This window comes from Jatropha curcas, chromosome 9 (assembly GCF_041381405.1).
Source record: "Jatropha curcas cultivar XTBG-Jc1 chromosome 9, XTBG_Jcur_1.0, whole genome shotgun sequence".
Lineage (NCBI taxonomy): Eukaryota > Viridiplantae > Streptophyta > Magnoliopsida > Malpighiales > Euphorbiaceae > Jatropha > Jatropha curcas.
In genome coordinates, this window is record NC_143159.1 from 25762671 (window position 1) to 25790475 (window position 27805).

The 27805-nt window shown below is 33.4% G+C and overlaps 2 protein-coding genes across 11 annotated transcripts in view; both read right to left on the reverse strand.

The window, feature by feature from the left end:
* LOC105638388 (uncharacterized) overlaps positions 1-7599 on the reverse strand; it is a 29568-nt gene extending 21969 nt beyond the window's left edge. Inside the window, exon 1 of one of the 2 annotated variants that reach the window (XM_089725832.1) lies at positions 7307-7563. The gene's annotated coding sequence lies outside the window, so the exon portion shown is untranslated. Of the gene's footprint in view, positions 1-7306 lie in introns of both variants that reach the window. The other variant, XM_089725830.1, reaches the window with a different exon arrangement.
* A 1510-nt stretch (positions 7600-9109) lies between these two features.
* On the reverse strand, positions 9110-27593 carry TPR9 (Tetratricopeptide repeat (TPR)-like superfamily protein). Of its 9 annotated transcripts, none has more exons than XM_089725562.1 (16): positions 27353-27592; positions 26664-26834; positions 26402-26536; positions 25058-25144; positions 24025-24096; positions 17128-17329; positions 15775-15893; positions 13669-14058; positions 13446-13580; positions 13081-13224; positions 12755-12910; positions 12302-12541; positions 11814-11965; positions 11553-11667; positions 11103-11183; positions 9110-9696 (listed from the first exon to the last, which is right to left on the reverse strand). In XM_089725562.1, exons 2-16 carry the CDS (start codon positions 26790-26792, stop codon positions 9484-9486), a joined length of 2370 nt encoding a protein of 789 aa, XP_089581688.1. In that variant the 5' UTR covers positions 26793-26834; positions 27353-27592; the 3' UTR covers positions 9110-9483. The 9 variants fall into 9 exon arrangements, with proteins under 9 accessions (XP_089581688.1, XP_089581687.1, XP_089581689.1 ...); XM_089725561.1 differs by having other exon boundaries at positions 27348-27592; XM_089725563.1 differs by having other exon boundaries at positions 13087-13224; positions 27348-27589.
* Between the last annotated feature and the right edge of the window lie 212 nt (positions 27594-27805).

A 27805-nucleotide genomic window follows, 5' to 3' on the forward strand; every position in this document is an offset into this window, starting at 1 on the left:
CATTTGGTCAATATGAATTGAATGTAATGCCTTTTGGACTAAAAAATGCTCCTTCTGAATTTCAGAGGATTATGAATGATATTTTTAATCCTTATTCTAAATTTTGTATTGTATATATTGATGATGTACTTATTTTTAGTACAACTCTTCATGAACATTTCACACACTTAAAAACATTTTGTATGGTAATTCGGCAAAATGGTTTGGCCTTAAGTAAAACTAAAATGGACTTGTTTAAAACTAAAATTAGATTTTTAGGACACTATATTGAACAAGGTAAGATCCAACCCATAGAAAGAACACTGGTTTTTGGAGAGAAATTTCCAGATGAAATTACTAATAAACTCCAATTACAAAGGTTTCTTGGTTGTTTAAATTATGTCATTGATTTTTACCCTAATTTAAATTGTATGTTAAAATTATTGCATGATCGATTACGAAAAAATGCTAGTCCTTGGACGGATAAGCATACTCAAATAGTTCAAAAGATAAAATCTTTAGTAAAAGAAATACCATATTTATATATTCCTAATCCTGCAGCATTTAAAGTAGTTGAAACTGATGCTTCTGATATAGGCTATGGTGATATTTTAAAACAAAAACTTGATAATAAAGAGCGTATAATCCAATATACTTCAGGACATTGGACTCCCGCTCAAGTTAATTATTCTACTATTAAAAAGGAAATTTTAAGTATAGTCATTTGTATAAACAAATTCCAATCTGATCTTTTAAATAAAAAATTTTTATTACGTATCGACTGCAAATCTGCTAAAGATGTTTTACAAAAAGATGTTCAAAATCTTGCCTCTAAACAAATTTTTGCACGATGGCAAGCATTATTAAGTATTTTTTATTTTGATATTGAATTCATTCCTGGTAATAAAAACAATATTCCAGACTTTCTTTCTCGTGAATTCTTACAGAACAATGGGCAAGAAAAAGGATAAGGGAAAAGCTATTAAAGAAGAATCAGACTCACCCACTAAAGCTCTATCCGAGCATTCAGAAGACCTCATTAAAACCCCCACTTTAAACACTAAAACCTCTCAAGATCTTCAAAAATGGATTGAACAACTCAGTCAATCCCCTGAAGTTTTAAAGGCGTTGCAAGGTATAGCATCTTCTTCCACAGAGGATGCAGGTATGTCTTCTAAACTTAAAACGATCGTACCCGTTCATGGTACGGCTAGTCTGTCTCAAACGGTAGACAGTAAAGACTTATCAAATCCGTTAATGGCTGTGGATTTGCCAAAAATCCAGTATACCACTCAAGGTATACATAAATGGTTTGTTAAAAATATTTTTGATTATGAAATAGAGATCGAGGATGGATATAACAATATTAATCCTTGGTTAATTTTAAAACATTATTACCCTGAGGATTGGTATTTTACTCCAAATGATCTTTCAAAACCTCAGGAATATTATCATAATATTTTACTTGATACTGGATCTGTAAAAATTAAACATAATTTTGATCCTAAAAATAAATCTATTATTTTGTACTCTTCCATAAAAATCCAAAGAGTTATTCATCCTAAAGATTGGCCTGCGCCATCCCTTTATACTCCAGTAAAATTCAAAGTTTTATATAAGCATGTGCATAGTACTACTTATAATTATTTTGACTATAAAGAAGCATGGGAAAAAGTTTTCTATATTCAAAATCCCACTGCTACTCATTCGTGGTTGATTTATTTTGATCAGTCTTTTCGTACTGATTTAAAGATTCCAAACTGGTTTAAAAAATGGTGGCAAACAAGGGGTTTATCCAATGATATTCTCCCTCCTCCTATCATCTCTTTATATCAGTACTTTAAAGCCCATTATAAACCTCGACCTGAAGAAGCCCGTATTCCATCCTTAATGTACTATTGTATGGCCTTCTTTACGCCCTGGGTATATCAATGGTATTTGGACACTCAGTATGCCATAGGAACTCAAATTCCTATGTTGGTAAAACGACACAAGATTAAATGGTGGGGCTCTTTCAAGAACTCTACTACTAAACTTAAAATCGATCAATGGATTTGAACTAAACTCTCTGGTACACCTGCATTAACCTATGCTACAACTCTTGCTTTAAATGATCAACCTACATTTGGAATCCAAAAAGCACAGTGTCAAGCGAGGTTAGCAGCGGCTAAAACACCTGATGAGTATAAAAGAATTTGCCAGGAAATGTTCCAGCAGCTTTCCACAGGTTCAGATTCTCCAATAAAACCCTCATCAAGTAAACCGCCAGCAGTTTCTTCAGATAAATCGTCATCCAAACCCAGTCTTAAAGGCAAGACCAAATGGGCAGACATGGCGTCCTCATCTTCGTCAACATCATCATCTTCCCTTGTTTCAAGTAAAGATAGCAATGATGATATTCTTCAATCAATAATAGTAAAAAGTAAAACTGACAACAAAGAAAAAGGAAAAGCAAAGTTAAAACAAAAAAGCAAAGTAAAAAGAAAAGAAAAGAAAAAGAAGGACACTTCGTCCTCATCTGATTAAAAGTCCTCATCTGATTAAACGGCACAAGGAACCTTATTCCTTCATGTGTCTCTACAGTAAAAGGCAAGCTCCAATGGCCGACCAAGCACTATTTCTCTACAGTAAAATCAGTGGCAAACAGAGTAATGTGCATCAACAGTAAAAAGTAAACAGAAAGAAGATTTTTTGTTTTTTCTATATAAAGGGAGCCTCTCCCCTTGTGAAGGCATAAGTTTAGTTTTTAGTAAAATTAACCATAATCCCTCTCTCCTTCTTCGCTCCTAGTTCAAGTTGTAAGCGTTCAAGTTGGAGAAAGTCTAAATCTAAAACTCTTGTAAGTTTTAAATCTTGTATTTATATTTTGTAAATAAATAAAGTTTGTATTTTATCTTAAACTGCTACGAATATAAGTTCGTGTTTACGGCACCTTTCTCTTCTCCCTCCACAATCTGACTTAATTCTGGGGATCCCAGGTTAAGGTTGCAGGAACCCTAAACCTTTGTGCTAAATTGTTGATTAAATTTGTCATAAGTATGCTCTGTGGATACAGCTTAGTCTGATCTTCCACATCAGAAATATTGTGTAAATTGTATGTTAATTCTGAAGTAAAATCATACTTAATGAATTATATAAGTATTCATATAAACCCAATTAATCATAGTATTTTAGTTCACAGTTATAATTTATCTTTAAATATTTGTATCTGTATGTATTTAAATCCTAGTAATAATCTTAGCTCTACATATATATGACTTGTAATTCTTCAGTCTTTGTTTACTTTAAAGTCTTTAGTCTACTCTAAAAACTCTGAAGTCATTAGTCTTAGTCTTTGTTTAAAATCAAGTCTTAAATTCTTTATCTTTGGTTTTGTTTTCAAAGATACGATAAAAATTAAAAAGTATAAGTCTTTTGGTATAAGTCTTTAGTCTTTAGTTTTTAGTCTTTTGTTGGTTTTTGGTCTAAGTCTTTAGTCTTTAGATTTAATGTTTTTGTTGGTATCAGAGCGAGGAAGCTTTTATATATATATATATATATATAAAAGCAGAGCAGTTTGCATTATATGGAAGTCAAGTGTAAGCCCTAAAATTGTCAAGTATGAGGAAGACAACCATTATTTAGCACGATTGTAAGAAGATAAGGTGAATGAAAGCAATTGTAAGAAGATAATTTGTTTATATTTTTAGATAATGTCTTTATCATGCTAATATCTATTAGTTACATTCCATCAAGATAATGCATTAAATTAAATTAAAATTTAGTTAAAATACAAATAACCCAAGCCATAAAATAAGAAATACTTAATTTCTGGGATGAGATTATGTTGATTTTCCATTACATCTGGTGTACAATTTTTGTACTCAACTAGATAAAGTCTTTCCTAACTGATGGCTCCAATTCCTTCTAAATGGAGAATTTTTGTTTCTATTCTCACAATTTTTTGTTTTGTAGTTTTTTGGTATGCCTTATAGTAGTTTAGAAAGTTATAGTAGTCTCATATACCAGGAACTGAGTTGCACCGAAATAGGACACGAGATACGGAACGTACGGAATATGATAATTTTTAAAAAAGGTAAGAGAGTTACTCGCTTAAAACACACTACAACTAAATAAGTAATACATTAGTATTTCAAATAAATAAACAATCATTTATAATCAACATACTAGTAAAATTTAATTAATTAGGCTAAATCTACAAAACGGTCCTTTGTCCTTTTGTCAAAACATTTAAAAAAAGGACAAAGGACCGTTTTGTAGTATTTAGCCTAATTAATTAAATTTTACTAGTATGTTGATTCTGAAGTAACTTTTACTAAAGGTCAATATACATATAAATAAGAATGCTATGATCGATGGGATCTATAAATATATAAATATAACTCATTTAATAATATTACAAAATTTCTGATGTGAAAGATCAGACTAGGTTGCATCCACAGAGCATACTTATAATCAATTTATCAATTAACTCAACCAATTTTATCAATATATTTATCACAAGGTTTAGGGTTCCTGCAACCTTAACCTGGGATCCCCAGAATTAAGTCAGAGTGTGGAGGGAGAAGAAGAAAGGTGCCGTAAACACGGGCTTTAAAATAGTAGCAAGATATAATATTTACTTTTATTTAATTACAAAATTTAAATATACAAAATTTAAATGATAAGCTCAAACTAGGTTTTAACTTACATAGAATCTCTAACCTTGAATCCTTACAAGGAACGTTGAAGGAAGAAGGAGAGTACTAGTGTAAGGGTTTTATTTCTAATCTAAGCTTATGCATTCACAAAGAGGAGAGGCTCTCTTTAAATAACAAAATATGGAATCTTTACTATTGATGTACAGTACCTTGTCTGCCATCATGCTTTTACTGTGGATGAACAGTGAATTGTTGGTCACTGTACCTTTGCCTTTTACTGTTGAAGATGCTCTTTACAAAGTATCCGAGGAAGAGGATGAAGAAGAGGACGATGAGCTGTCCTGCTTTTTCTTTTTTACTTGTTTTTTCTTCTTTTCCTTTTGCTTTAACTTTGTTTTAGCTTTAGCCTTTTGACTTGCTTTGCTTTTAAGTTTAATGGCGGATTTAATGCTTTCTCCATCATCATCATTATCCGTGGATGAGCTGGAATCTGACGATGATACTGACGCCCAATTTATCTTTTATTTACCTTTGCAACTGGTTTTGGAAGATTTACTGGAAGACGATGCACCAAGTGCTTTACTGGAGGATGGTTTTACCATGGGGTTCGAATCAGTTGATAACTGTTCGAACATTTCTTGACAAATGAGTTTATACTCCTCAGGAGTTTTAGCTGCTGCTAGCCGAGCTTGGCATTGGGCCTTTTGGATCCCAAATTGTGGATTTTCTGGTATAGCCAATATGCTGGCATAGGTTAAAGCAGGTTTAATGGGGTTGGATAATTTATCGCGAATCATTGACCAATTTTAAGTTCAGTGGTGGTATTCTTGAAAGCTCCCCACCATTTAATTTTATGGCGTTTGACTAACATGGGAATTTGGGTTCCCGGAATATACTGAGAATCAAAATACCATTGGTAAACCCAAGGTGTGAAGAAGGTCATACAATAATACATCAGGGATGGTATATGAACTTCTTCAGGTGTAGGTTTATAATGGGTTTTAAAAAATTGAAATAAATAATGGATTTCATGAGGCATAATATCCTCAGAAATGCCTTTAAATGAACAGTTATCAACTGATTCGAACCCCATGGTAAAACCATCCTCCAGTAAAGCACTTGGTGCATCTTCTTCCAGTAAATCTTCCAAAACCAGTTGCAAAGGTAAACAAAAGATAAATTGGGCGTCAGTATCATCGTCAGATTCCAGCTCATCCACGGATAATGATGATGATGGAGAAAGCATTAAATCCGCCATTAAACTTAAAAGCAAAGCAAGTCAAAAGGCTAAAGCTAAAACAAAGTTAAAGCAAAAGGAAAAGAAGAAAAAACAAGTAAAAGAGAAAGTAAAAAAAAAAAAAAAGCAAGACAGCTCATCGTCCTCTTCTTCATCCTCTTCCTCGGATACTTTGTAAAGAGCATCTTCAACAGTAAAAGGCAAAGGTACAGTGACCGACAATTCACTGTTCATCCACAGTAAAAGCATGATGGCAGACAAGGTACTGTACATCAATAGTAAAGATTCCATATTTTGTTATTTAAAGAGAGCCTCTCCTCTTTGTGAAGGCATAAGCTTAGATTAAAAATAAATCCCTTACACTGATACTCTCCTTCTTCCTTCAACGTTCCTTGTAAGGATTCAAGGTTAGAGATTCTATGTAAGTTAAAATCTAGTTTGAGCTTATCATTTAAATTTTGTATATTTAAATTTTATAATTAAATAAAAGTAAATATTATATCTTGCTACTATTTTAAAGCCCGTGTTGACGGCACCTTTCTTCTTCTCCCTCCACACTCTGACTTAATTCTGGGGATCCCAGGTTAAGGTTGCAGGAACCCTAAACCTTGTGATAAATATATTGATAAAATTGATTGAGTTAATTGATAAATATTAAATTGATAAATTGATTATAAGTATGCTCTGTGGATGCAGCCTAATCTGATCTTCCACATCAGAAATTTGTAATATTATTAAATGAGTTATATTTATATATTTATAGATCCCATCGATCATAGCATTCTTATTTATATGTATATTGACCTTTAGTAAAAGTTACTTCAGAATCATCATACTAGTAAAATTTAATTAATTAGGCTAAATCTACAAAACGGTCCTTTGTCCGTGTACGTGTAACAATTATTTATATTGGTATAGCAGAACTAAATAATTTTAGATAACAACATCATTAACTTCATTATTTAGTAAACTGAGTAATTTAAGGTACCTAGCTTGTTTAATAATTCTAGACAATCTAACTATTCAAATCTTTTGAATCAATCAAAACAGAGTTTACATCATTTCTAGCTATAAGAATTATTCTGAGATTGTTTAACACCCCTATAGTTTAATTTCTGTAAATTTCAGCTTGAAGTTTGATTATTAATTTGCATCAATTACAAATTCAGTTATTAAACAATATTAGATAGCAAAACTATTATCATATATGTAATCTACACGCTAACTTAGCTTACTGAACGTTTGGGTTTTCCGGTCAGCCGAAACAGCCCATTTCTTGTGGAGATTCTATTTCCCTAATCAATTTTTACGAATTATGACACTGTTTAATAAAATTCCAATTTATAACAATTAAAACCTAAGTTCCAAATTCTTGTACAATTTATAATTAATCCAGGGATTGAGCAGAAGAGATTGATATGGAAGCTTTAGAAGGTAGAAATAGGCGTACCTAGTCAAGAAAGTGATCGGAGCAGCTCAATATGGCCGGAGAATCGAGTTGAGGTCGCACGCCAATGATTCCAGCGACACAGGCCCGTTGAACCACCAGGAAATCAGAACAAGGGAAGAATGAGGGAGAGAGAGACCGGAACGGCAGACGGACAACACGAGATGGTGGTCTTTGGCCGGAGATGAGAATGGAAGGATGGAGATGGCAGAAAAAACGATCTCCGATCGTGAAAGAAGGAGAAAGAAGGCAATTTTGGTCTCATTCCTTCTTTGCCCCTTTTCAAGTTTAGTAACTCCGGTTCGATTTAAAGAAACTTCCAGATTTTGACCGGGTTCTCTATGTATTGAGCTGGTTCGATTCGCTAAACTAGTTAAAGAGCCCCTTACTAAGTTTTGACAATAATATTAGTAACCATAATGGTAATTAAATTAAATCAAATTAAATTGTAGAATTAAACTTTAAAATTTTTGATATATATTCTCGGGTATTTTAGAAGGTTCTCGACTTGGCAATTTGAATAAATATTTATGGTTTTAGGCCCAACTTTAAGAAATTCGAGTAAAATATAACTAATTGTTCCTTTGAGCCCATAAAGGTTGGAAATTGGGATTTTTAATTTAGTTAATTCCTGAAAATTTTTTAAAATAAAATTACAGAATATTTCATTATAATACTAGTTATGATAATATATAAATAGAAAAATCATTATAATTATAATACTAGTTATGATAACATATAGATAAAATTGATAACATAAATAAAAAATTTTCTTGATTTAAAATAATAACTCTAGGGATCAAGATTTAAATTTTCATTTTGAAAATAGAATTCAATTTTGCTATTAAAATATGTAGTCATTTAGGGGTAGCATTTGGTTTGACTGAATCAAATTAACTCGATTTGGTCTGATAGAATATTTTTAAATGGCAACTGAACTGATAAACAAAAAATGCAGAATTGAATTTGATAAAATTAGTTCGATTCAATTATTTTAGACCAATTTAACTATTTTACGCATGAAAATAATCAGCTAGATTAATATAAAATCAAACCAAAATTGAAAACTGATTGATTGATAATACCGAATCATGACCAACTGGTTCAGTTCAATTTGATTTTTATTCAAAATCGATTATTGCTCACCTCTGTAGTCATTGTTGTATTTTATCTTGACTCTTCAGGTCATCGATCAGGAATTGTCATCCTCAACTAAACTTACCTCCATAGGGCAGCGCCAACCACCACCTCAAGCACACCGACCACCACCTAGCCACCACATCCGGCTGTAAATCTAGGTATTTGGTTGTAAGGTCACAAGCGGTTGTTAAATTTTATGATTTTGACTGTAACATTCAATCATTTTTTAGTTGTTTCACTAAAACACCATGCATAGAATTGAGCCAACAACATTCTGGTAGGAGTGCAAACAATTTTAATTCTTTATAAACGTGAGAACACAATTTTAATTTTCGAAAAATGAATTTATTGTGAAAGCCTAAAATCCTTATGCTCTATGATACCAAAAACAACCATTTCCTGATTATATCAATATCACATAATATGCATATAACCAACATTTTAGAAAAGACCTAAAGATAAAAAGAAAAAGATAAAAAGAAAAAAAATAAAAAGATTGCTTTAGCTTTATCAATTTGATATCCTTTTGTTATTATTAATTAAATTATTAATTATTATTTGTTATAATTTCAGTCACTCTCCATCTAAAAAAGAAAATGTTAGGACTTTTTGTTTAATGATGGTGTCCAGTATTAAAAATAAATAATAACAGCAGATAACAGCATCTGCAAAATCAAGGCATAATTGACTGATGAAAAATTGCAGATAACACAAATCTATTTTGGTACAATAGGAATGTCAATTGAACAGCTAGAGTTCATTACTGATGCTATTAAGCTATTAACTAATTTAACAAGGAGTCAGGCATTAGTCAACTTCTCCAGATAAGTTCTGAATAGTTTTGCTAATAATTTAAGCATCGACAAATGTAAGGTAAAGGATACAGAAATCTCCTAAGAAGTTACATAAAATGGTAAATAAACATGAAACGACAAACATAATACTGATTGAAGAGCGTGAAGAGACCGAGCTTTGAATTGTAGAAGCCAAAGCTTGTTTGGCTAATCATTGACCGGCAGAACAACAGGAATAAGCAAATCTTATTTTGCTAAATTGCAAGATTCTCTTTTCAGCATTTGCAGATATGGGAAATTGGAGTCTGCATGAGATCCATAATACCGTAAAAATATTGCACCTAACCGATTTATGGAGTCCGATGCAGAAGGTTCACCCAAGGATATCTGAATAGTTGAAAGCTTGACCAGCTCATATCCAATGACAATGTCATCAGGGCCATAAAGCATTTCAAGTATCTGCAGTCATATATGAAACCATGAAAAAATCAAACATTCTCAGTTTGATTAGCTGAATACAGTATAAAAAACGGTGACTGATTGCTTACCAATATTGTAAAATTCATTTTGCAGAAAGCAATAACCTATAAAAATAATCAGTTTATTTTGGGTAAAGTTCACCTAAATTTAGGGGCACATCAATCTTTCAAAATGGTTAATTCAAATCCTGTAGAATTACATCCTTCCATTGAGGAAAAAACATTAATAAAAATAATAAGGCCAGATAAGACCTACTAAATAGTCCAAATTGCTTTATTCAGCTCTCCAGAAGCAGTTTTAAGAAATTTATCATTAAAGATGAGAAAATAATACCATAACAGAAAAAAAAATTGTTTTTTATTCTTCTAATGTGTGATGTATTACATGACGTTAGAGTAACATAGTGAAAATTATTAAAAATAACACTAACTCAAAGATTTTAAGCTATATTCAATGTTAGAACAAACTAAATTAATAAACTTAGAAATATTTTTAGGAAGTACTTGAGAAATTGGTAATGAGAAAATCAATATAATCCATAAAGTCAAATGGGTAAAGTTGAGGGGAAATAAAAACATGTCTTTTTTTATCTGAATTAGTTCTTGAGACTTAAGAGTCTACTCAAAAATTACTATTGTTTTTCTAAGGGGACTAATTCTGATCTCAACATATTTTATGAACTGAAGTAAACTTCCAAATAATACAGTAAAGGCAAGACTTAATTGAAAGTTGGAGAACTTTTCGGGGATCTGAAAAAAATATGGGAAAGTTAGTGGACCAACTACATTCTCCAGATTCGAAGACTATGATCCGAAACCTTCATATATGGTTACAATAAACATAAGGTAAATAGTAATTATTTCTTTGAAAAATTTTCAAAGCCTGTCTTGGGAGACATCAACTGAAGGAAAAGAGGGGAAAAAAAAAAGAAGAAGAAAAGAATGGTTATTAGAAAGCAATTAAGTGTTAACTTTAAAAACTCTGATACCACTTAGTAGAGAAAATAGAAAGAAATACTATTGATAGAAAAACCAAGAATAGAAGACAAAGAGAAGAAGTTTAGAATAGAACTTCTTTATTAGAACTCTGTGTTACTTGATTACAACTAGCATAGAGTGGCTATTTATAGGTAAACTAACACTCGTAACAACTAAGACATGAAACTCTAGTTTTGAAACTTGAGCTTTAAATTTACGTAAGAAACTCTTCATTTATTTTTGAAACTACTTCATTTACTTCTGAAACTGCTAAAAACATAAATGTAAGTAAAGTAAATTCTTAATACTTTAACATTAAGGAACTATGAAAAATATTGTATGAATAATTTAGTTTATCATGTTTGTTAAATGATCAAACCTGAAAACATTGTGCTGTCAGTTAATTACCTTGATTGATACTTTACAATGGTCCTGTGCAGATTGAAAGTCTCCTAGTTGACAAAATGCTTGTGCAAGATTGTCATTAGCCTACAAATGATACAACATCAATAGTTATGGATTACACCAGTTACACTGGAAATATTTTTCCGGTAGCCAAATTATGTGTACGTGGAGTGTGGCTATCAAATATTTGCGTACTTTCGCAACTATGCATCCAAATTAACCATTTTTAATACTTGATCATCAAACCATAGATCAAATGCACCTAAAACAAGAACTTAGATATAAATTCCAAGTTTTCCAACCTAGTATGAGTTGGCCACATGGATCTTTCATTCAGTTATGTTCTGTATTACCCCTAAAAAACATAGATAAAACAAGCAAGAAAATTCCAATGAAAATCATAAAGGATCACATTGTCCCTTGAAAAGTTGAAAGATGAGTACTGAAACTCACCTCCGCGATGCGCTTATTATATATATGCAATATTGACCTCAGAGTTCCAAGAGCTCTTAAAGCATCTGAAAGAATCGCAGTTGAGATTTCTTTTGAAACTACTGCATCCTGCAACCTATTGAGAATTGAAATTTCCAACTCTTAGAACCAAAGGACAAAACATATGTGTGCATGACTCTCAAACAGTTCAGCACTTCATTCTATGCAGGATGTAATAAGCATGCTAAAGTCAAATAAAAAGCAAAACGTTGAATGAAGTACCTTTCTATATAGATCCAAGATTTCCTTGTGGCTTCATGCAAAGATTCCAGGTTGCAAAGAGAACCACAGTTTAAACAAGATCCAGGTTGGATATGCAGAGAGCTATTGCATAGCTCTTGTGCAAAGCAAGCAACATCGTTAAGCCCATCTACCTATTAATATATGGAAATCCGGTAAAAAAGTTCAGACAGAATGCAACTTCTAATGCAGTACAACATAGGAATTGTGACAAGTCAAAACAACTATCTACATGTGATTCTAAGAGATGGATAGAGCCAGACGCCAGTACTGTGTTCAAGATAAAACTGCAAATACATTATTTATAGCAGTAAATGGCTAGAAAAATTGCAGATTTACCTGGTCTCTTTGAGTCTGTTATTGGTGAACTAAACTGTTTCAATCTAAAATTATGGGAGGCAAAGCATGACTAGACTTTTTCATACAGCTAATGACAAAAACAAATTTCCATTGCAGACGAACAACAATACCTGCAAACAAAGGTCCAACCCTTGCGTTTTAGAAACTCTGGGAATGCTCGTGAGTTTGCATAATTCAGTGTTGATCACACAGCTATCCAAGACTACACCATCACAATTTGAATTGACACAATGGAAAGCATTTATAACCAGGTCAGATGGATTTAATCTTGAACAACCACTGCACTGACATCTAAATGAGTACCTATCTTCCAGAAACTTGAGGCGGTCTTTACAGTCCCATTGCCCAACCTGTAAAACATAACTATACATTCACCGTTAGAACTGCCTATATTGCATTTAATTTCTATTACATAAAACAAACAAAAACTCAAACCAGAAACATAATGCAACTGGAAGCAGAGGAACAGTAAAAGGACATGGATGGGAAAATTATGTTGTTTGTGTTCTTTTCCGGCAAATGGAAGTATACATCTGATAAGAAAAGTGCTAAATAAGACGTACCCGAGGACCATAGGACAGCTCCAGAGGGCAACCTGTTGCTACAAGTTCTGTTGTTCGAACAAATAGAGTTCGGGAAAGGAAATATGCATGGATGTTTGGCTGACATGAATGGTTGAACAAACTCCCAGCTCGATAAATGGCTTGACCCACAGAAACCTATACAGGTTATAGCCAAGTCAATCAGCATAAATAGAGAAGCTTGTCCTATCTGAACCAAAGAAAGAGGACATAAGTCACGAGCAACTTCTATGCAAATGAAATATGTCCAAACCTTCCTATTTGATAAATGAAACATAGAAATAGAGATGGAAAGTCAGAGCCTTAACATGAACCTGATCCACACTACTAGTTAGAGCATCTCCAATATGAGAAAATTTCCTAAACTGATCCAGTGGGCAACAAGAATCAATAGACTTCATTCGGACAACTGCCATAGCATTTACTCTGATTTGAGATACAAGAATGATGGTCTGCATGAACAGGAGAACATGGAATTTCAAACTGGCAGCAATCAAATTACAAATATGAGACTGATGATCCCATTTGGAATTGTGAAGCTAGTACTAGGAACATGAAAATTTTAAGAGCCTGGTATGGGAAACTTGGAATAAATTAGGGGCATTGTTGTCTTAGCATGTGAAGACTGAACAAAAGAAAAAGAGAGACAGGAAAGGAAGGAAGGAGGAGCAACCTGTGATAAAGAGACTCCATTTATTGGAAGTTCAAAGCGAAAAGGGCGTTGAAGACAGTATAACAAGACTATAGCATATATATGCAATTCCAATTTGCCTTCTGGATTCATTTTTGAATAACTGTGAGAAAGTTCCTACAAGGCAATGAACTGGGAAGTCAAATTCTTAGACAAAAATAGCTATTACAAGCAACGGACACATACAATATAGTCATAGATATACCAGAGGTCCCAGAAGGTTAGACTCCACAAAACCTCTTCTTTGAGATACAGATTTTGCTAGCATTCGACCAGCCAAAACGATATCAGGTGGAAATACTGCAGGCCAGTGCACACCGAGGCATTCATGTTTATGTTCAGGAAAGCACTCAACATCTGGACCGGAGTCACTATATGATGTAACCTCAATAATATACCCTTTAAGATTGCTGGGAAGGTTTTCACTAATTCTGTCTTTTGTTTTGAAGCAACTGATTGTTTCTCCTCCTGCCTGTTCTTGGCAATGCTGGGAGCAGTACAGTGGTATTGAACATGATATACAGGGGACTGTATCTGCTGGTAATTCATTCAAGCAGTAATGACAATGCGTCTCTCTGCAACTCTTCAATATAATCTAGAAATCAAAGGTCCAAGAAAATTCACACTGCTCATTAGGTAATATTACTGGATGTTAATGATAAAGAACTCTGTTAATGAAAAACGCAAGAATAGTACTTATACAGATTAAGATTAAAAGAGAGAGAGAGAGAGAGAGAGAGAGAGAGGAGGAAATACTCAACAAGGATATTGGTTCTGATAAGAAAAGAAGTCAAATACTCAGTAAAGATGTTGGTTCTGAAAAGTATTTGCATGGGAACTACCACAAGACATAAGAAAATTGAGAAGCAGTAACCTTTTTGTATATGACAGTTTAAATATCTTGCTAGAGAAAAATAAGAAAGGCTAGTTATACAGAAAAAGGTAGTACCTACCTTAAATGCTATGATAATGATTTATGCATCACTAGCTACACTGTGCAGAAATGAATTCTCTTAGGCTTTCAGTGGGTTTTGAAAGAAAGAGAGATCGAGTAAAGGTAGTTGATAATTGTCAGCATATCTTTTTGCTAGGAAAGTGGTCGTGGCAATTTAGACTCGAGAAGATAATCTGTGGTGAAAGGAAGCAGCACCATAGATAGAAGTGGACCTTCCGAAGATCCTATTGTGAAAGTAGTTTTGTTGCTAGCTTCTAGGAAAAGATATGGAATGGCTGGGATTTCGTCAAGCATGTTGATTTAACCATAGATGATAGATCCAAGATAACACTTCTAATAAACAAAGTTTAAGCCCATATACACCTTTTCATAACTTCTTCAACTGGTTTTTGGTTAGAAAAAATTTGCTTGGGGTTTTGAACTACTCAAATATAAGCTTTAATTTAATATATGCTCAAATAAATGGTTGAGCATTCTGCAAGAAATTTTCTGGAGAGTTTTCAATATAATTTTGAATTCTTTTAACTATAATTCACACATTAATTATTGTTCTATGCACAAATTAAACTAATATTCTATTTGGCACCATATTCACAAGATTTTATGGTGAAATTAGTGAGAAGTAGGGAAAGATATTTTTAGCAGGTATTAAATTGTTCAGGGTTCAAATAATCTTTAAACTATGGAGTTTAAACTGTAATTTATTCCATGCTTCAGGCTCTTCCCCAAAAATGAAACTCTGGACCTTAATGTAATAGCCACTTTTGACAGGTATGCTTGTGATTCTGGATAGCCTATTAATTACAAGGTTTAATCAACAACTCTTGAACACTTGCTGTAACAGCCATAGTCATGTATATATGTATACACGCATTTACATATGCATGAACACATTACATATTTAGAAAACTGTAGCTGCTACAGTCCCCAATCAGAGGATTGAGGTCATTGCATACATAATGTAATAGTTTGGTTTTGTAGTCAGAGCAATTTTTCCGGGAATGACTAGTAGCACTAAATGCATAATTTCCAAGAACTTGGCTAAAATTTCATGAATGCATTTACAAAATGAAAATAAATGCAGGAATTAAAATGTGTGACGGGAAACAGTCTTTTCTTTTGCAGAAGCAAAGGATACAGGAAACTCCCATAGCCACTCCTAGCTCATTACCATTCACGAACTTATTAAATTTCTCAGGTAATCAATGCACCCTTTTACATTTTACAGAAGCATGCACACTACTTGGACTTCAAAGATAAAAACTTGTAGACAGAGGCATCCAATTGAAGCATATTAACACAAGAAAGTAAAATATTTTATCATTAACCAAAATCAGATAGATTCATGTTTCATACCAGCGCATAAGGTTCTTCCATGTGGATCAAGGAGGCTTGAGGAATCTCACATGGTGAAGCCATACCTCTTCCTTTGTCTTGTGTGGTAACACATAATAACTTTATTTGAGGTAGCTCATCTGTCATGAATGGTCTATAGACATTTCACTTCAAATTTACAACTAAAAGATGCACTAAAGTTTCAGATCAATGATTCTTACTTAAATCATAGAAACTTAGTAGAATTCAACCAGAAACATTCTGCACCCTAGGAAGTATTCAAAGGCATACAACATTTCATTGACCAATACGTTTTCTTTGAACCAAGTGTTCATAAAAATAATAATAACAAATTAACATATCTTGATTTCAATTTTAATTAAATCTAAATGCGAACGCCGATTTAAATGTCAAACATAATTTGGCAAATACATGTTACATTCAATGAAGCAAAGCCAGGCCCTTCTCTCAAGGAGTCTATGAAGAATTCAGTGCCATGTCAAATGTGATAAATATTTGACTATTGAGCTTCTAAAAAGCCTCAACAAAAACAACCTTTTTCTTAAACAAAAGCTACATACCAAACACATCTAAATAATTTCCACCAACAAAGAATACATGAGGGAATGTTGTCAGGTAAATTACACTTTTTTCTTGTCTCTTTCAGCTAAACATAGTTATTTAATTGTAAATTACACTTTATATGAGCTGTTTATTTTTCATTAGTTGATTATCATTATTATGCTTACAAATCACAGCTAAATTTATAATGTTAAATCATATAATATTAAATATCTTTAAGTTGTATTAACAAGCTTAAGGTATAATTATGGTCTTTCAATTGTTCTAAATTCCAGCCTTTATTTCATCAGAAGTAGTTTTAAAATTTCTTTCTAGCAGAAAGCAGCATCTTCTATATTAAAATGGTTCAGTTTTAATATTAAACTTAAAGGCTTTTCTTTGCTAGATTCATGCTTTTTGGTTAATATTCCAATTCCACTCTTAATACTCATCTTTTGGCTCTTGAAAAAGAACCAGTTATACTGCTTTTGCTAGCTTTTCTGTGGGAGATAGCAAATAAATGTGGGTCATTCTCACTCTCTTAAAAGAATCCTCACAAAGACTAGTAAAATTGACTTAATTCTTTAAAACATTTACACTTGTGCAAAGAAAAATCAGAAGAGAGAGAGAGAGGACATGACAAATACTACGATGTCAGTCTCAGAGACAAAGTGACCATGAAATAATATATGCAAGTTTGGCAGACAAAGTGACAATAAGACAATAGATGTGAGTTCAGATTCATCAAGGTAAATAGATAGTCAAAGATAATAACAAAAACAATTTTAATAGTGGAACAGCTGAATGTCTTACTCAAGTTCCCCGAGCTCCTCTCAATACAATGAACCGGTCGACCACCTGTGCCCTCATTTTTTTCTAAGATTATCTTTCTTTCACTTGCTATTTGTTTCTTTCCACCCAATGATGACTCCACATACTCAGCAACATTCAAGTCTTGGACTGCATCTTTGTAGTTTCCTAAAGCAGCATTTACCTTTCCCCTCCTGTACCATGCCTGCAATATAGACAAGTCATTTTCAGAACGACTGAATGAAAGAAGCACTAGTATCCAGATCATAAAATTCCAACATAAAGTACTCTTTAAATTGTGCAAATGTACAAATGAACGTGTAGCACAAAAGTAATACAGTTACAAGCATTTAATCAAAAAAAAAGAAAAAACAACCAATTTTTCACTAAAGCAGCCAAAAAATTGTTTTAAAAAAAAAATTAAAAGATAACGTTGAGCAATACTGCCATTTAACTTGTACCTGATAAGAGGAAAGAAAGAAGAAGATACTTAAGATGTAAACTTTCACCAACCTCAATAGGTAACATTAACTCCTGCCATAGTCTTCTATAACAATCTGATGAAAATATATGCTCTTAGTAACTTCAACTCGAATGGCAATCACCATTACCATTTTCCTGTGAGGCCAATTTTTTTATACACCAAGTTTCCAAGCCCTAAACCCTCAATGAGATGCTTTCAAACTGGCTTCCAATTGATAAAATGATTCACTTATTTCCCCCTCCTCGAGACCAGAAAAATCTTTCCATCACCTTCTTAATGTTATCCACCAATCTTGACTAAAATTTATAGGAAGGATATACAGTATAGAGAAATATTGGAAAAACAAGCCTGAATTAGAATAACATATCCTCTCAGATAAAAAAATTAAAAAAAAATTTAAAAAAAAAAGCGGCTCCCTTTTAAATGTCCAACTTACTTCCAATCTTAGAGATTACCAAATGCAAAAAAAATTCAGACCGAGGTGTGCACAAAATTCGTGTCCAAAAATTCACAACGAGAAGAAGTGACAAAAATTGAATTCTATTGATTTGAACAAAGCAATGGACTCAATCTCTAATGAAGAATTTCTGCAACAAAGAAATTGTGTCCTTTGATTCTTTCCTTCAAGACAAGCACGATCCAGGGGCTTGACAAAGCTTGTTCTTGAACCGGTAGAAAATCCTTCTTCGGTTTGAGGAAGGATTAGGCAGAATCTCCCAGCATGTAGAGCTTGTCCTTGGATTGTTACGAAAATACTTCTTCAGTTTGAGAATATGAGTTACATATCCAACTTCAAGACTGGTAATTCAGAAGGCTTCATTCGTAGGGTATGGTGGACTTGATTTATAGTTTTGTTGCTTGGATGTAGAAGTTCTTGAGAGTCTTGAGACTCTAATTTGGCAAAGTTTCTAATCTCTCATGTAGGCTTGTTGACTTGGGATCCTTGGCCAAATGAATTCAAGGCCTTTCTACACATAGAGGAATTCAGGGAAGTGTATTAATTACAGTTGGCCATGTGGTATCGACATTTAATTAGATATGTGAAAATTTTCATTTAGGGGGGCTATATAATAAATTATTAATTACTAATAATTATTTTTAGCCTTATTTTATACTTTGGCAATTTGTAAAACTAAAGTAAAATTTCTATTTCCTTACCAGGATTACCACCTAAAATAACCTCCAAGTAGGTCAACAACCACTCTTAGAACAAACATGAACCCACCCGCCCCAACCCCCACGCCATAGAATCAAATAATATATGTCAACCCACTTCCAGAATTACTTAATATATTTATGTACCACAAAATTTACAACTTGCTACAATTACATCCATTTTTTTTTTCTTTTACCTCTGTAATTCAATATGGAAAAAATAATCTCATATAATTTTCATCAATAAGGACACATATATATACAAATACAGGATACTATATACTTATTAGGAATCAAACTCCTAACAGAACTCTATTTACAACTAGTCCTTAACACTCCCCCTCAAGTTGGAGCATAGATGTTAATCATACCTAACTTGTTACAAAGATAGTTAACCCGAGGTCCATTTAGAGCTTTTGTAAAGATATCTCCTAACTGTTCACTTGTTTTAACGTACCCTGTGGAGATAACACCCTGTTGTATCTTTTCACGAATGAAATGACAATCAATCTCGATATATTTTGTCCGTTCATGGAATACTGGATTTGATGCAATGTGAAGAGTAGCTTGATTATCACACCATAACTTTGCAGGCAAAGACGACTTGAAGCCAATTTCCTTTAACAACTTGTGCATCCAAATTATTTCACAAGCAGATTGTGTCATAGCTCGATATTTTGATTCAGCACTCGATCATGAGACTACATTTTGTTTCTTGCTCCTCCACGATATCAAGTTTCCACCCACAAAGACACAATATCCTGAAGTTGATCTTCTGTCAACCTTCGAACCTACCCAATCCGCATCTGAAAAACACTCAATGTCCAAATGCCCATGATTACTGTAAAGGGGGCCACGGCCTGGATTATCTTTCAAGTAGCTCAAAATCTATCCTAAAGCTTCCCAATGGATAACAGTAGGAGACGACATAAACTGGCTTAAGACGCTCACAGAGTAAGCAATGTCTGGATGTGCTACCGTAAGATAATTCAGTTTGTCCACCAATCTTCTATACATTTTAGGATCATCAAATGGCTCACCACCAATTGAAAGTTGCAAATTAGGAGTCCTTGGAGCACTGCATGGCTTGGCACCCAACTTTCCAGTTTCCTTCAGCAAGTCAAGGACATACTTCCTTTGAGATAAGAAGATGTCTCTCTTACACCTAGACACTTCAATATCCAAAAAATACTTCAACAATCCTAAGTCTTTTGTTTAGAACTGAGTCTGGAGGAATGACTTAAGTGATGTAATGCCCACTGAATCACTCCCTATAATAACAATGTCATCAACATAAACCACAAGGAGAATCAAACCAGTCTTAGTACTTCTGAAAAATACAGAATGATCAGAAGTACTCTTTTGCATGCCAAATTGGTGTACAACATTGCAAAATCTACCAAACCAAGCTCAAGGACTCTATTTTAGGCCATAAAGAGATTTTCGAATTTTACACACTTTACCAACTCCCCCTGAGCAACAATGCCTGGTAGTTGCTCCATGTAAACTTCCTCCTGAAGATCCCCATGAAGAAAGGCATTCTTAACATCCAGCTGATGTAAAGGCCAGTCAAAAGTAGCTGCTAAAGAAATAAACAAACGGACAAAAGATAATTTGGCTACAGGAGAAAAAGTATCAGAGTAATCAATGACATAAATCTGAGAATAGCCCTTAGCAACTAATCGAGCCTTGAGATGAGCAACAGACCCATCAGGATTCATTTTAACGGTGAAAACTCATTTACAACCAATAGCTTTCTTACCTGCCGGGAGAGGCATAAGATCCTAAGTACCATTAGTATCTAAGGCAGCCATCTCCTCTTTCATTGCTGCACACCAACCATGATGAGACAAAGCTTGGACAACAGTTTTAGGGGTAGAGACAGAGTCGAGGTTACTTACAAAACAACAAGATGAAGAAGAAAGATGATCATAACTAACAAAAGAAGAAATAAGATAGGTACACTTGCGTTTACCTTTTCGAAGAGCAATGGGAAGGTCAAGGTCGAACTGAGGAGTGAATGGCACTGGCTCAAGTTGAGTGGAGGGAACCGGATCTTCTGTTGAAGCAGAAGGTGGAAGAAGTGAGTCAAGAGTTCCTGATCTCCTGGAATAATCTGTTCAAACCCAGGGCGAGCAGACGCTGGTGCAGGAGGGGGAATAGGAGCAGCAGATGCTATAGCAGGAGCAAGTGCAAGGTCAGGAATAGGAGCAGGTGCAGGAGAGCTAGGAAATTGCTGGATAGCATAGACTAAAAGCTCATCATCCTCCCCCTCGCTCTTATATATAGGAGAAGGAAAAAATGGAGTAGTCTCAAAAAATGTGACATCTATAGAAATAAGATAACAGTCAAGATCAGGAGAGAAACAACGATACCCCTTTTTATGTTGAGAATACCCAAGTAAAACACAACAAATGCACATTGGATCTAATTTGAAAACCTGTGGACGACATAACGAACAAAACAAGTACAACCAAAAATACGAGGTTCAACGGGGAATAGAAGTTTAGAAGGAAACAAGACACTATAAGGAATTGCAACAATAAGTACAGAAGAAGGCATGCGATTAATTAAAAAACATGCAGTAGAGACAAAATCCTTTTCCCGAATACAAGAATTCAAGATATTCCATTAATTCTTTAACAAACTCACAATGATTAATTAACCAACCACTTCACTGTCAATAGAATTTCGAATCATTAGAAATAACTTAGCATCTTCCTCTAGCCAACTTTGTCTAGTGTCACCAGTTGGTGGATCATCAATTAGATGATTATCTTTTACAACACCCCTCAAATAAATTATAATTGTCTTACTCCAATCTAAATAATTAGTTCCTTTCAGTTTATGTTCGATGATTTTATTCATTGCTGGGATCAATTCAATAATAGTAGCTTTAAAATCTGTAGGTTCAATACCCGTTAATAAAAACTAAACACCCCAACAGCAACTCAAAAACAGAGGCATCAAATAGCACGAACCCAATAGAACAGTAGCAACACCAAAACAAACCGAAAGCCGCAAACTGCAATAGCAAAAAACAAAGAAAGCGCCTACCAGATGTTGCCGGAGCGGAAAACTACCCACTGGAAAAGACTTCTGACACTGTGTCGATCGTGGAAGACGAAAGCCGGTCGCTGAAAACTGCCGGACGCGCCTCCACTCGCCGGCGCGTGAGATAACATCAGATTCTTCTGACGGCGCGTGAGGCTCACTCGCCGATCTTCAGGCCACCGGATTTAGTGGAGAGGCCAATCGGAGGTCACTCTCCCTTCCTTGGATGGCAGTGAGACAAACGGACAAGCCTAAGCGGGAGACCTAGACTGACAGTCACGAAAAACAGGGAGCTTCTAGCCGGAAGCATCAACGCAGACGGAAAAAAAAAAAAAAAAAAAAAAAAAAAAAAAAAAAAAACTAACGAGCTAAAGGCTCTGATACCATATAATTCAATATGGAAAAAATACTCTCATATAATTTTCATCAATAGGGACACATATATATACAAATACAGGATACTATAAACCTATTAGGAATCAAATTCCTGACAGAACTCTATTTACAACTAGTCCTTAACAACCTCAATGCGATAGTTTAATTCCAATTGTACCATACAATCAAAAATTAAGAAAGGAATAATATATTTTATTACACATCAGAATTTAAATAATTAATTTTCAATTTGTTTTCTAATCTCTCTCTCTCTATCTTCGCCTTTCTTTGCCAATTCATACTCATCAACCTCTCTCTCTCTCTCCCCCCAACACCAATCTCTCAACCTCTACCTTATCAGCCTTTCTTTCTTTCTTTCCTTTTTTGTACTTAATCAATCATTTTAAAACCCTGCAATATTCCACCGCCAACCACAACCATGATCTCCACTCTCCACTCTCATCAATAGATATCAAGGAATACAGAGTGGAATTCTTGTTATTCCAATTAACTTTCTCAATGAAATTACTACTTCTTGTTTGTGAGCTTCACTACATCATAGCTTAATCACAATCTCCTCTTCTTCAGATAGTGAAGAGTTAGAATCAACAAAATTAGGATTTTGTGTTCGGTTAAGGTTTTGGCTTCTATTAGCGATGACGAATTAGATGACAATGTATAACACACTAGCAAAGTGGCAACAAAGTAAACTGCAAACTTGGATAGAAAGTCACTCGAAGTTAGTCCAAGGAGACAACAATTGCATTAAACACTAAGGATCCAAAAGTATGGCAAAGAAACTCTTTTATGTGGATGAGTTGATTTACAATCGGAATTAGAGTTCTCTGTGTGCTTGCCATTAGCAACCGTAATTGTAGATTCTTACGAATCTTTGAGTTATGTGCAATACAAAGATGGTAGAGACAATGGTGGTAGAGGTGGTGAAGAGAAAGAAATTAGAAAATTTGAATATCTTATTCTTACAAGTAGTAAAATATTATTACTTTTTCCATTTTTGATTTTAGAATACAATTGCAACTAAACTATCAAATTGGGGTGTGATAGAAATATTAAACTTTATACCCAACAAATTAACAAGTAGGAAAATATTAGAAGATTATCTTTAATCTCTTTTGAAAAAATTATTATTTTTTCTTCCAACTGTAAATACACAGTGCTATCTTCAAATCCTACTTTAACACTTCAATCAATCAGCAAACTTGTAAACTTGTATTTGTGTTGGTTACACAACAAACAACCTAATTAGGATCTCAAACTTGTTAGCATTTTTCCTAATTCATATTAAGACACTAATATCATCTCAATCGTTCATGATCACTATTATTGTCACCCATCCATGACTAAATTCTTGAAATGGAGGATAAAGAAAATTTTCATTCCAAGAAGAATCCCTTTAGGAATACCATTTACATACGAAAAGAAATTTCTTCACTGGAAAAATGAAAATATTACAACATAGAGAATAACATGTCCTCCTATCTCAACCAAAACAAGCCTATGAGCAATAAAAAAATAAAAGAAAAAAAAAGCATGAAAGAATGTCCAGGGAGAACTGATCTTGATAAAAGAAGTTTCTACTGAAGAATAAACTAATGGCAAATTATTTAATTGAAATACAAAATAAACACACCACCAAAATTCCAAGTCCCTGTTCTGAAGACAAGCCCATGGCAAAGGATTAAAAAATAGGAATATATTTCAAACAATTGCTAGCAATCAATTGAACAATTAGTTAATCAAAAGCCACTATTCTCCATGTAATAGATTTGACAAAAGATGGAATGATGAAGTTATCAAATAAGCGTACTGACCTTTGCATAGCATGGAGAAATTTGCAGGGCCCGATTGCAATCTCTTACGCACTCCACTAACAGTCCTATTTTCTATTGACACATAAAAATAATCAGTGAAAAGAGTTTCTAATTTGCTTAGTACATATGCATAATGTAACAAAGAAAGAAGAAAATACTGTAATTAGAACACTTGTGTTTTCTATTTTAGAATGGATATCTTGGTAAGAAGGTCACATTTAGTTTAGCGAGTTTGATTAGAGATGCAATTGGTTTAAAATTAAAGTTGGAGCAACCGGTGTGTATTATGGTTGGAAGTTTTAGGGGAGAGTTTGGTGTTGTTTTCAATGTTGCATTTGATGGTGTTAGGGGGACACTAAGCTTCCTATTTTTGTCTCTCTTTATTTTCATATCACCATGTGAGAAATGTTTCACCAGCATTCGTTGTCCTTACTGAATCAATAGCTACAAATGCATACAGCTTCAGAACAATTCAAAGGCTTTCTTTATCATAGATAAGTTTATCTTCATAATCCAATTGTTACTAAGACTTCCAAGGTAATATACTCCAACTCATATTTGATATCTTGATGTCATTATCAGCTTTCCGCTCATATTTTTAATTCTTTTACTTCATTAAATGTCTCTGCAATTTATTTAACTTCTTTGATGTCCATGTTTTACAATGGGGTAATATTTCCTGGAGTTCCCTAAATCCAAGAGATGTTATTCTCTCAAGCCCGTTACCATTTTAAATAACCAATGATGTAGAACTCTTTTCCTTTACTAATTTGATGACCTCCTTATCATTTACTCTCTTCTAATTTATGTGAATATTGGATATGGATATCTTGAAATTATCTTATATCAAACCCAAAAAAAACAATGAGACTTAGTTTAGTTGCATTATGAGTCATAAACACCCGAAACATTAGACCAAACCAAATCGACTTGGTTCATTATATTCTATGTGCTGCAAGAGAATGTTAATTCATTGAAGCTATGCAGCCTAGAAATAAGCATATTTTGCAATACAAAAAATTGTCGAACTCACGTGCAATAAAGAAGCTCGGTTCAGATACAATGTCGCAATCAGATTTTTGTCAATGTCAATAGCATCTGCTGGAGCAACACGCAATGCCTGTTGGATGGGAATGAGGAAGAAGAATACATAAAAAAAAAAAAAAAAAAAATTAAACAAAAAAAAAGCTGAAAGCTAGTTGTACAACCAAACCTTTTTTCCTGTTTGGGGGGATACAAAGAGGAAATTGTATTAAAAGAGAGCATTCAGCTTACAATCAGCTAAGTGCAAAAAGGAGGTAAAGATTTTTTCCTAAGAAAAAACAATAAAATGAAATAGGACAGATGTCTATATCAAAATAGAACAGCTCCCCAACTTCATTGCAATCCAACAAAGAAACTCCCAATAAAAAAAACAAAATAAGAGCAAAACGAAACGAAAAAAACTCCAAAAACACCATAAAGACAAGAATTGACATAAATGACACCTGTAGAAACCCCTCTAAAAGATCCCAAAGCAAGCCCATAGAGAAGCAAAGAAACCAACAAGCACCATAGCAGATCAAAAGAAAAATTCTAATATGCTAACATATGCAAAATCTTCTCCATCCAAAAACTCCATAATACTGCAAAAACAAAACAAAAAAGCACAAAGTATCTCATCCCCAAATAATATTTAGGGATTGCCCTGGGTGATAGCAATCTGATTAAAGAATTCCACAAACCCATCTTCCCTCTCCTCTTTACTGCTCATTCTCATGAAAGATGAAAATTTAATTAACTAAGAAAGAAAAAAACATTGCAAAACATAGGATAAGGAATCCTCCTTGAAAGGAAGCCAACAAATCCAAGAAAGGGCAATTCAAGTAATGCCCTCAAATATCACAATATCTCAGCTAAAGACATGCTATCAAATCCCCTAAAGCAGAAACTCTTAATGAAACCAGAAAATTGCATTACCCACTAACATTATAGAGGCAGACTCTGATTTTTAAAGGTGCAAGGATTTGTCTCAAACTGAATCTCCAAATTATTGTAACCGTAATCATTCAGCCTCTTTCTTATCAAAAAGCTCTAAAGTATCACGCACTCTGCCTCCCAAACCTCCACACCAAAAAAAAAAAGAGCCAAAACACACAGACAACTATATGCATAATAGATAAATCAACCCAATACCTAAATTTTCCTCAAACTTACCTAGCTCTACTAGTAGCTAAACTCCAAAGACAAGTTATTCAGTTCTCAACTCTCAAGGTGTAGAATTTAATCTAAATGAATATGTCTTCAATCTAGGAAAAAGAATTTTTTTTCCTTTGAAAAAAAAGAAAAAGAAAGGATTATCATGGTAGGAGAAGACTGAATGGTGCATAAGACGTACCTGGGAATAGCAAGCCAGTGCTGTGTTGTAATTTCCATTCATATAGCATGTATTGGCTTTATGCTTCAACTCCAATGCCTTCTCCTTATTCTTCGCGCAAAGAGCAGCCTCCACATCTGTTAAATCTCTAACCATCTAAGAGTACACAAAAAAAAAAAAAAAAAAGAAGGGACAAAAAAGATTTCAAAATATGAAATTTTAAAACCATAACATCACCTTAAACCATAAAATTTCAGCAAAGGAAATACCAGGTGATATTTACTTGGTGAAATTGTGGCAAGTTCATGAGAAATCGAAGAAGAGAAGATGATGTTGACTGAAGATCATCGGGATTACTATCTGCCACTATTTGTTTAAGACCTTCCGGAACCAAAGACTTCAGCCTCTCCATTGTATGGACAAGTTCGTCAGATGATATTTTACCTATATCTATCTGCAAGGGCTCGTAAAATTGAATAGTATAATCAAGTACTGAATCCCTAAAATGAGTAGCATTCAAATAATACAGATATTACAATATAAAGTTCTTAAAGTAGAATTCCTATAAGTAACATAATTAACATGAAAATAACTTGCCAAGCAAATTAACAGGCTGGTATTTGATAAACAATATGAAAAGCATCAACCAAATACAACATAGCAATATTATTTATTAACACAAGCTCCAGCATTTCAAACTCCATTGGAAAAATGGATAAACAAATTTTTTTTTCCCATATCCAATTAACAAATGAACCAATAACAATAAATCACATAAAGAATAAGAAACAGGAGAGAAAACTAAAGATGCCAAAAGGTTTCTACAAAGTAAAAGAAGAAAACCTAATTAGATGACATAGTAACACCAAGTTCATGTAGTTTAACTTTTGCAAATGCCAAAAATTCATAATAATAATAATAATAATAATGAGTAATAAACATAAGAGCAAGAGAGAGAAAAAGAAACCTTACTAATCCAAAGAACAAAAAACAGGGAGTCGCCGTTGGCCAAAGCTTATCAGATGTCAGGCGTAGCCTTTTATCTGAACTGCTGTTGTGTTGCACTGAAGGAAGTTAACCGTTTTACGCATTCAGCAATGAATGATTTTGCTGTGATTTTTTTTTTCTTTTTTTTAATTTGATTATTTTAGTCTGATTTTAGCATTCAATTAATTTTGTGGCGATTTAATATTTAATTGATCTTAAAATTTTAAATTGATGAAACTAATATTTTCTTTTTAAACTAAATTTAAAGTATTAGGTTTGATTATAGTATTTAATCATATTTTTATTTTACTTTGATTTCAATTTAAAGTATTAGGTCTTTTTACTCGGATATATTGACTTAGATTATTATTTAGATATATTAAATTTTTTCTAGACTATATATATATATATATATATATATATATATATAATGAAAAT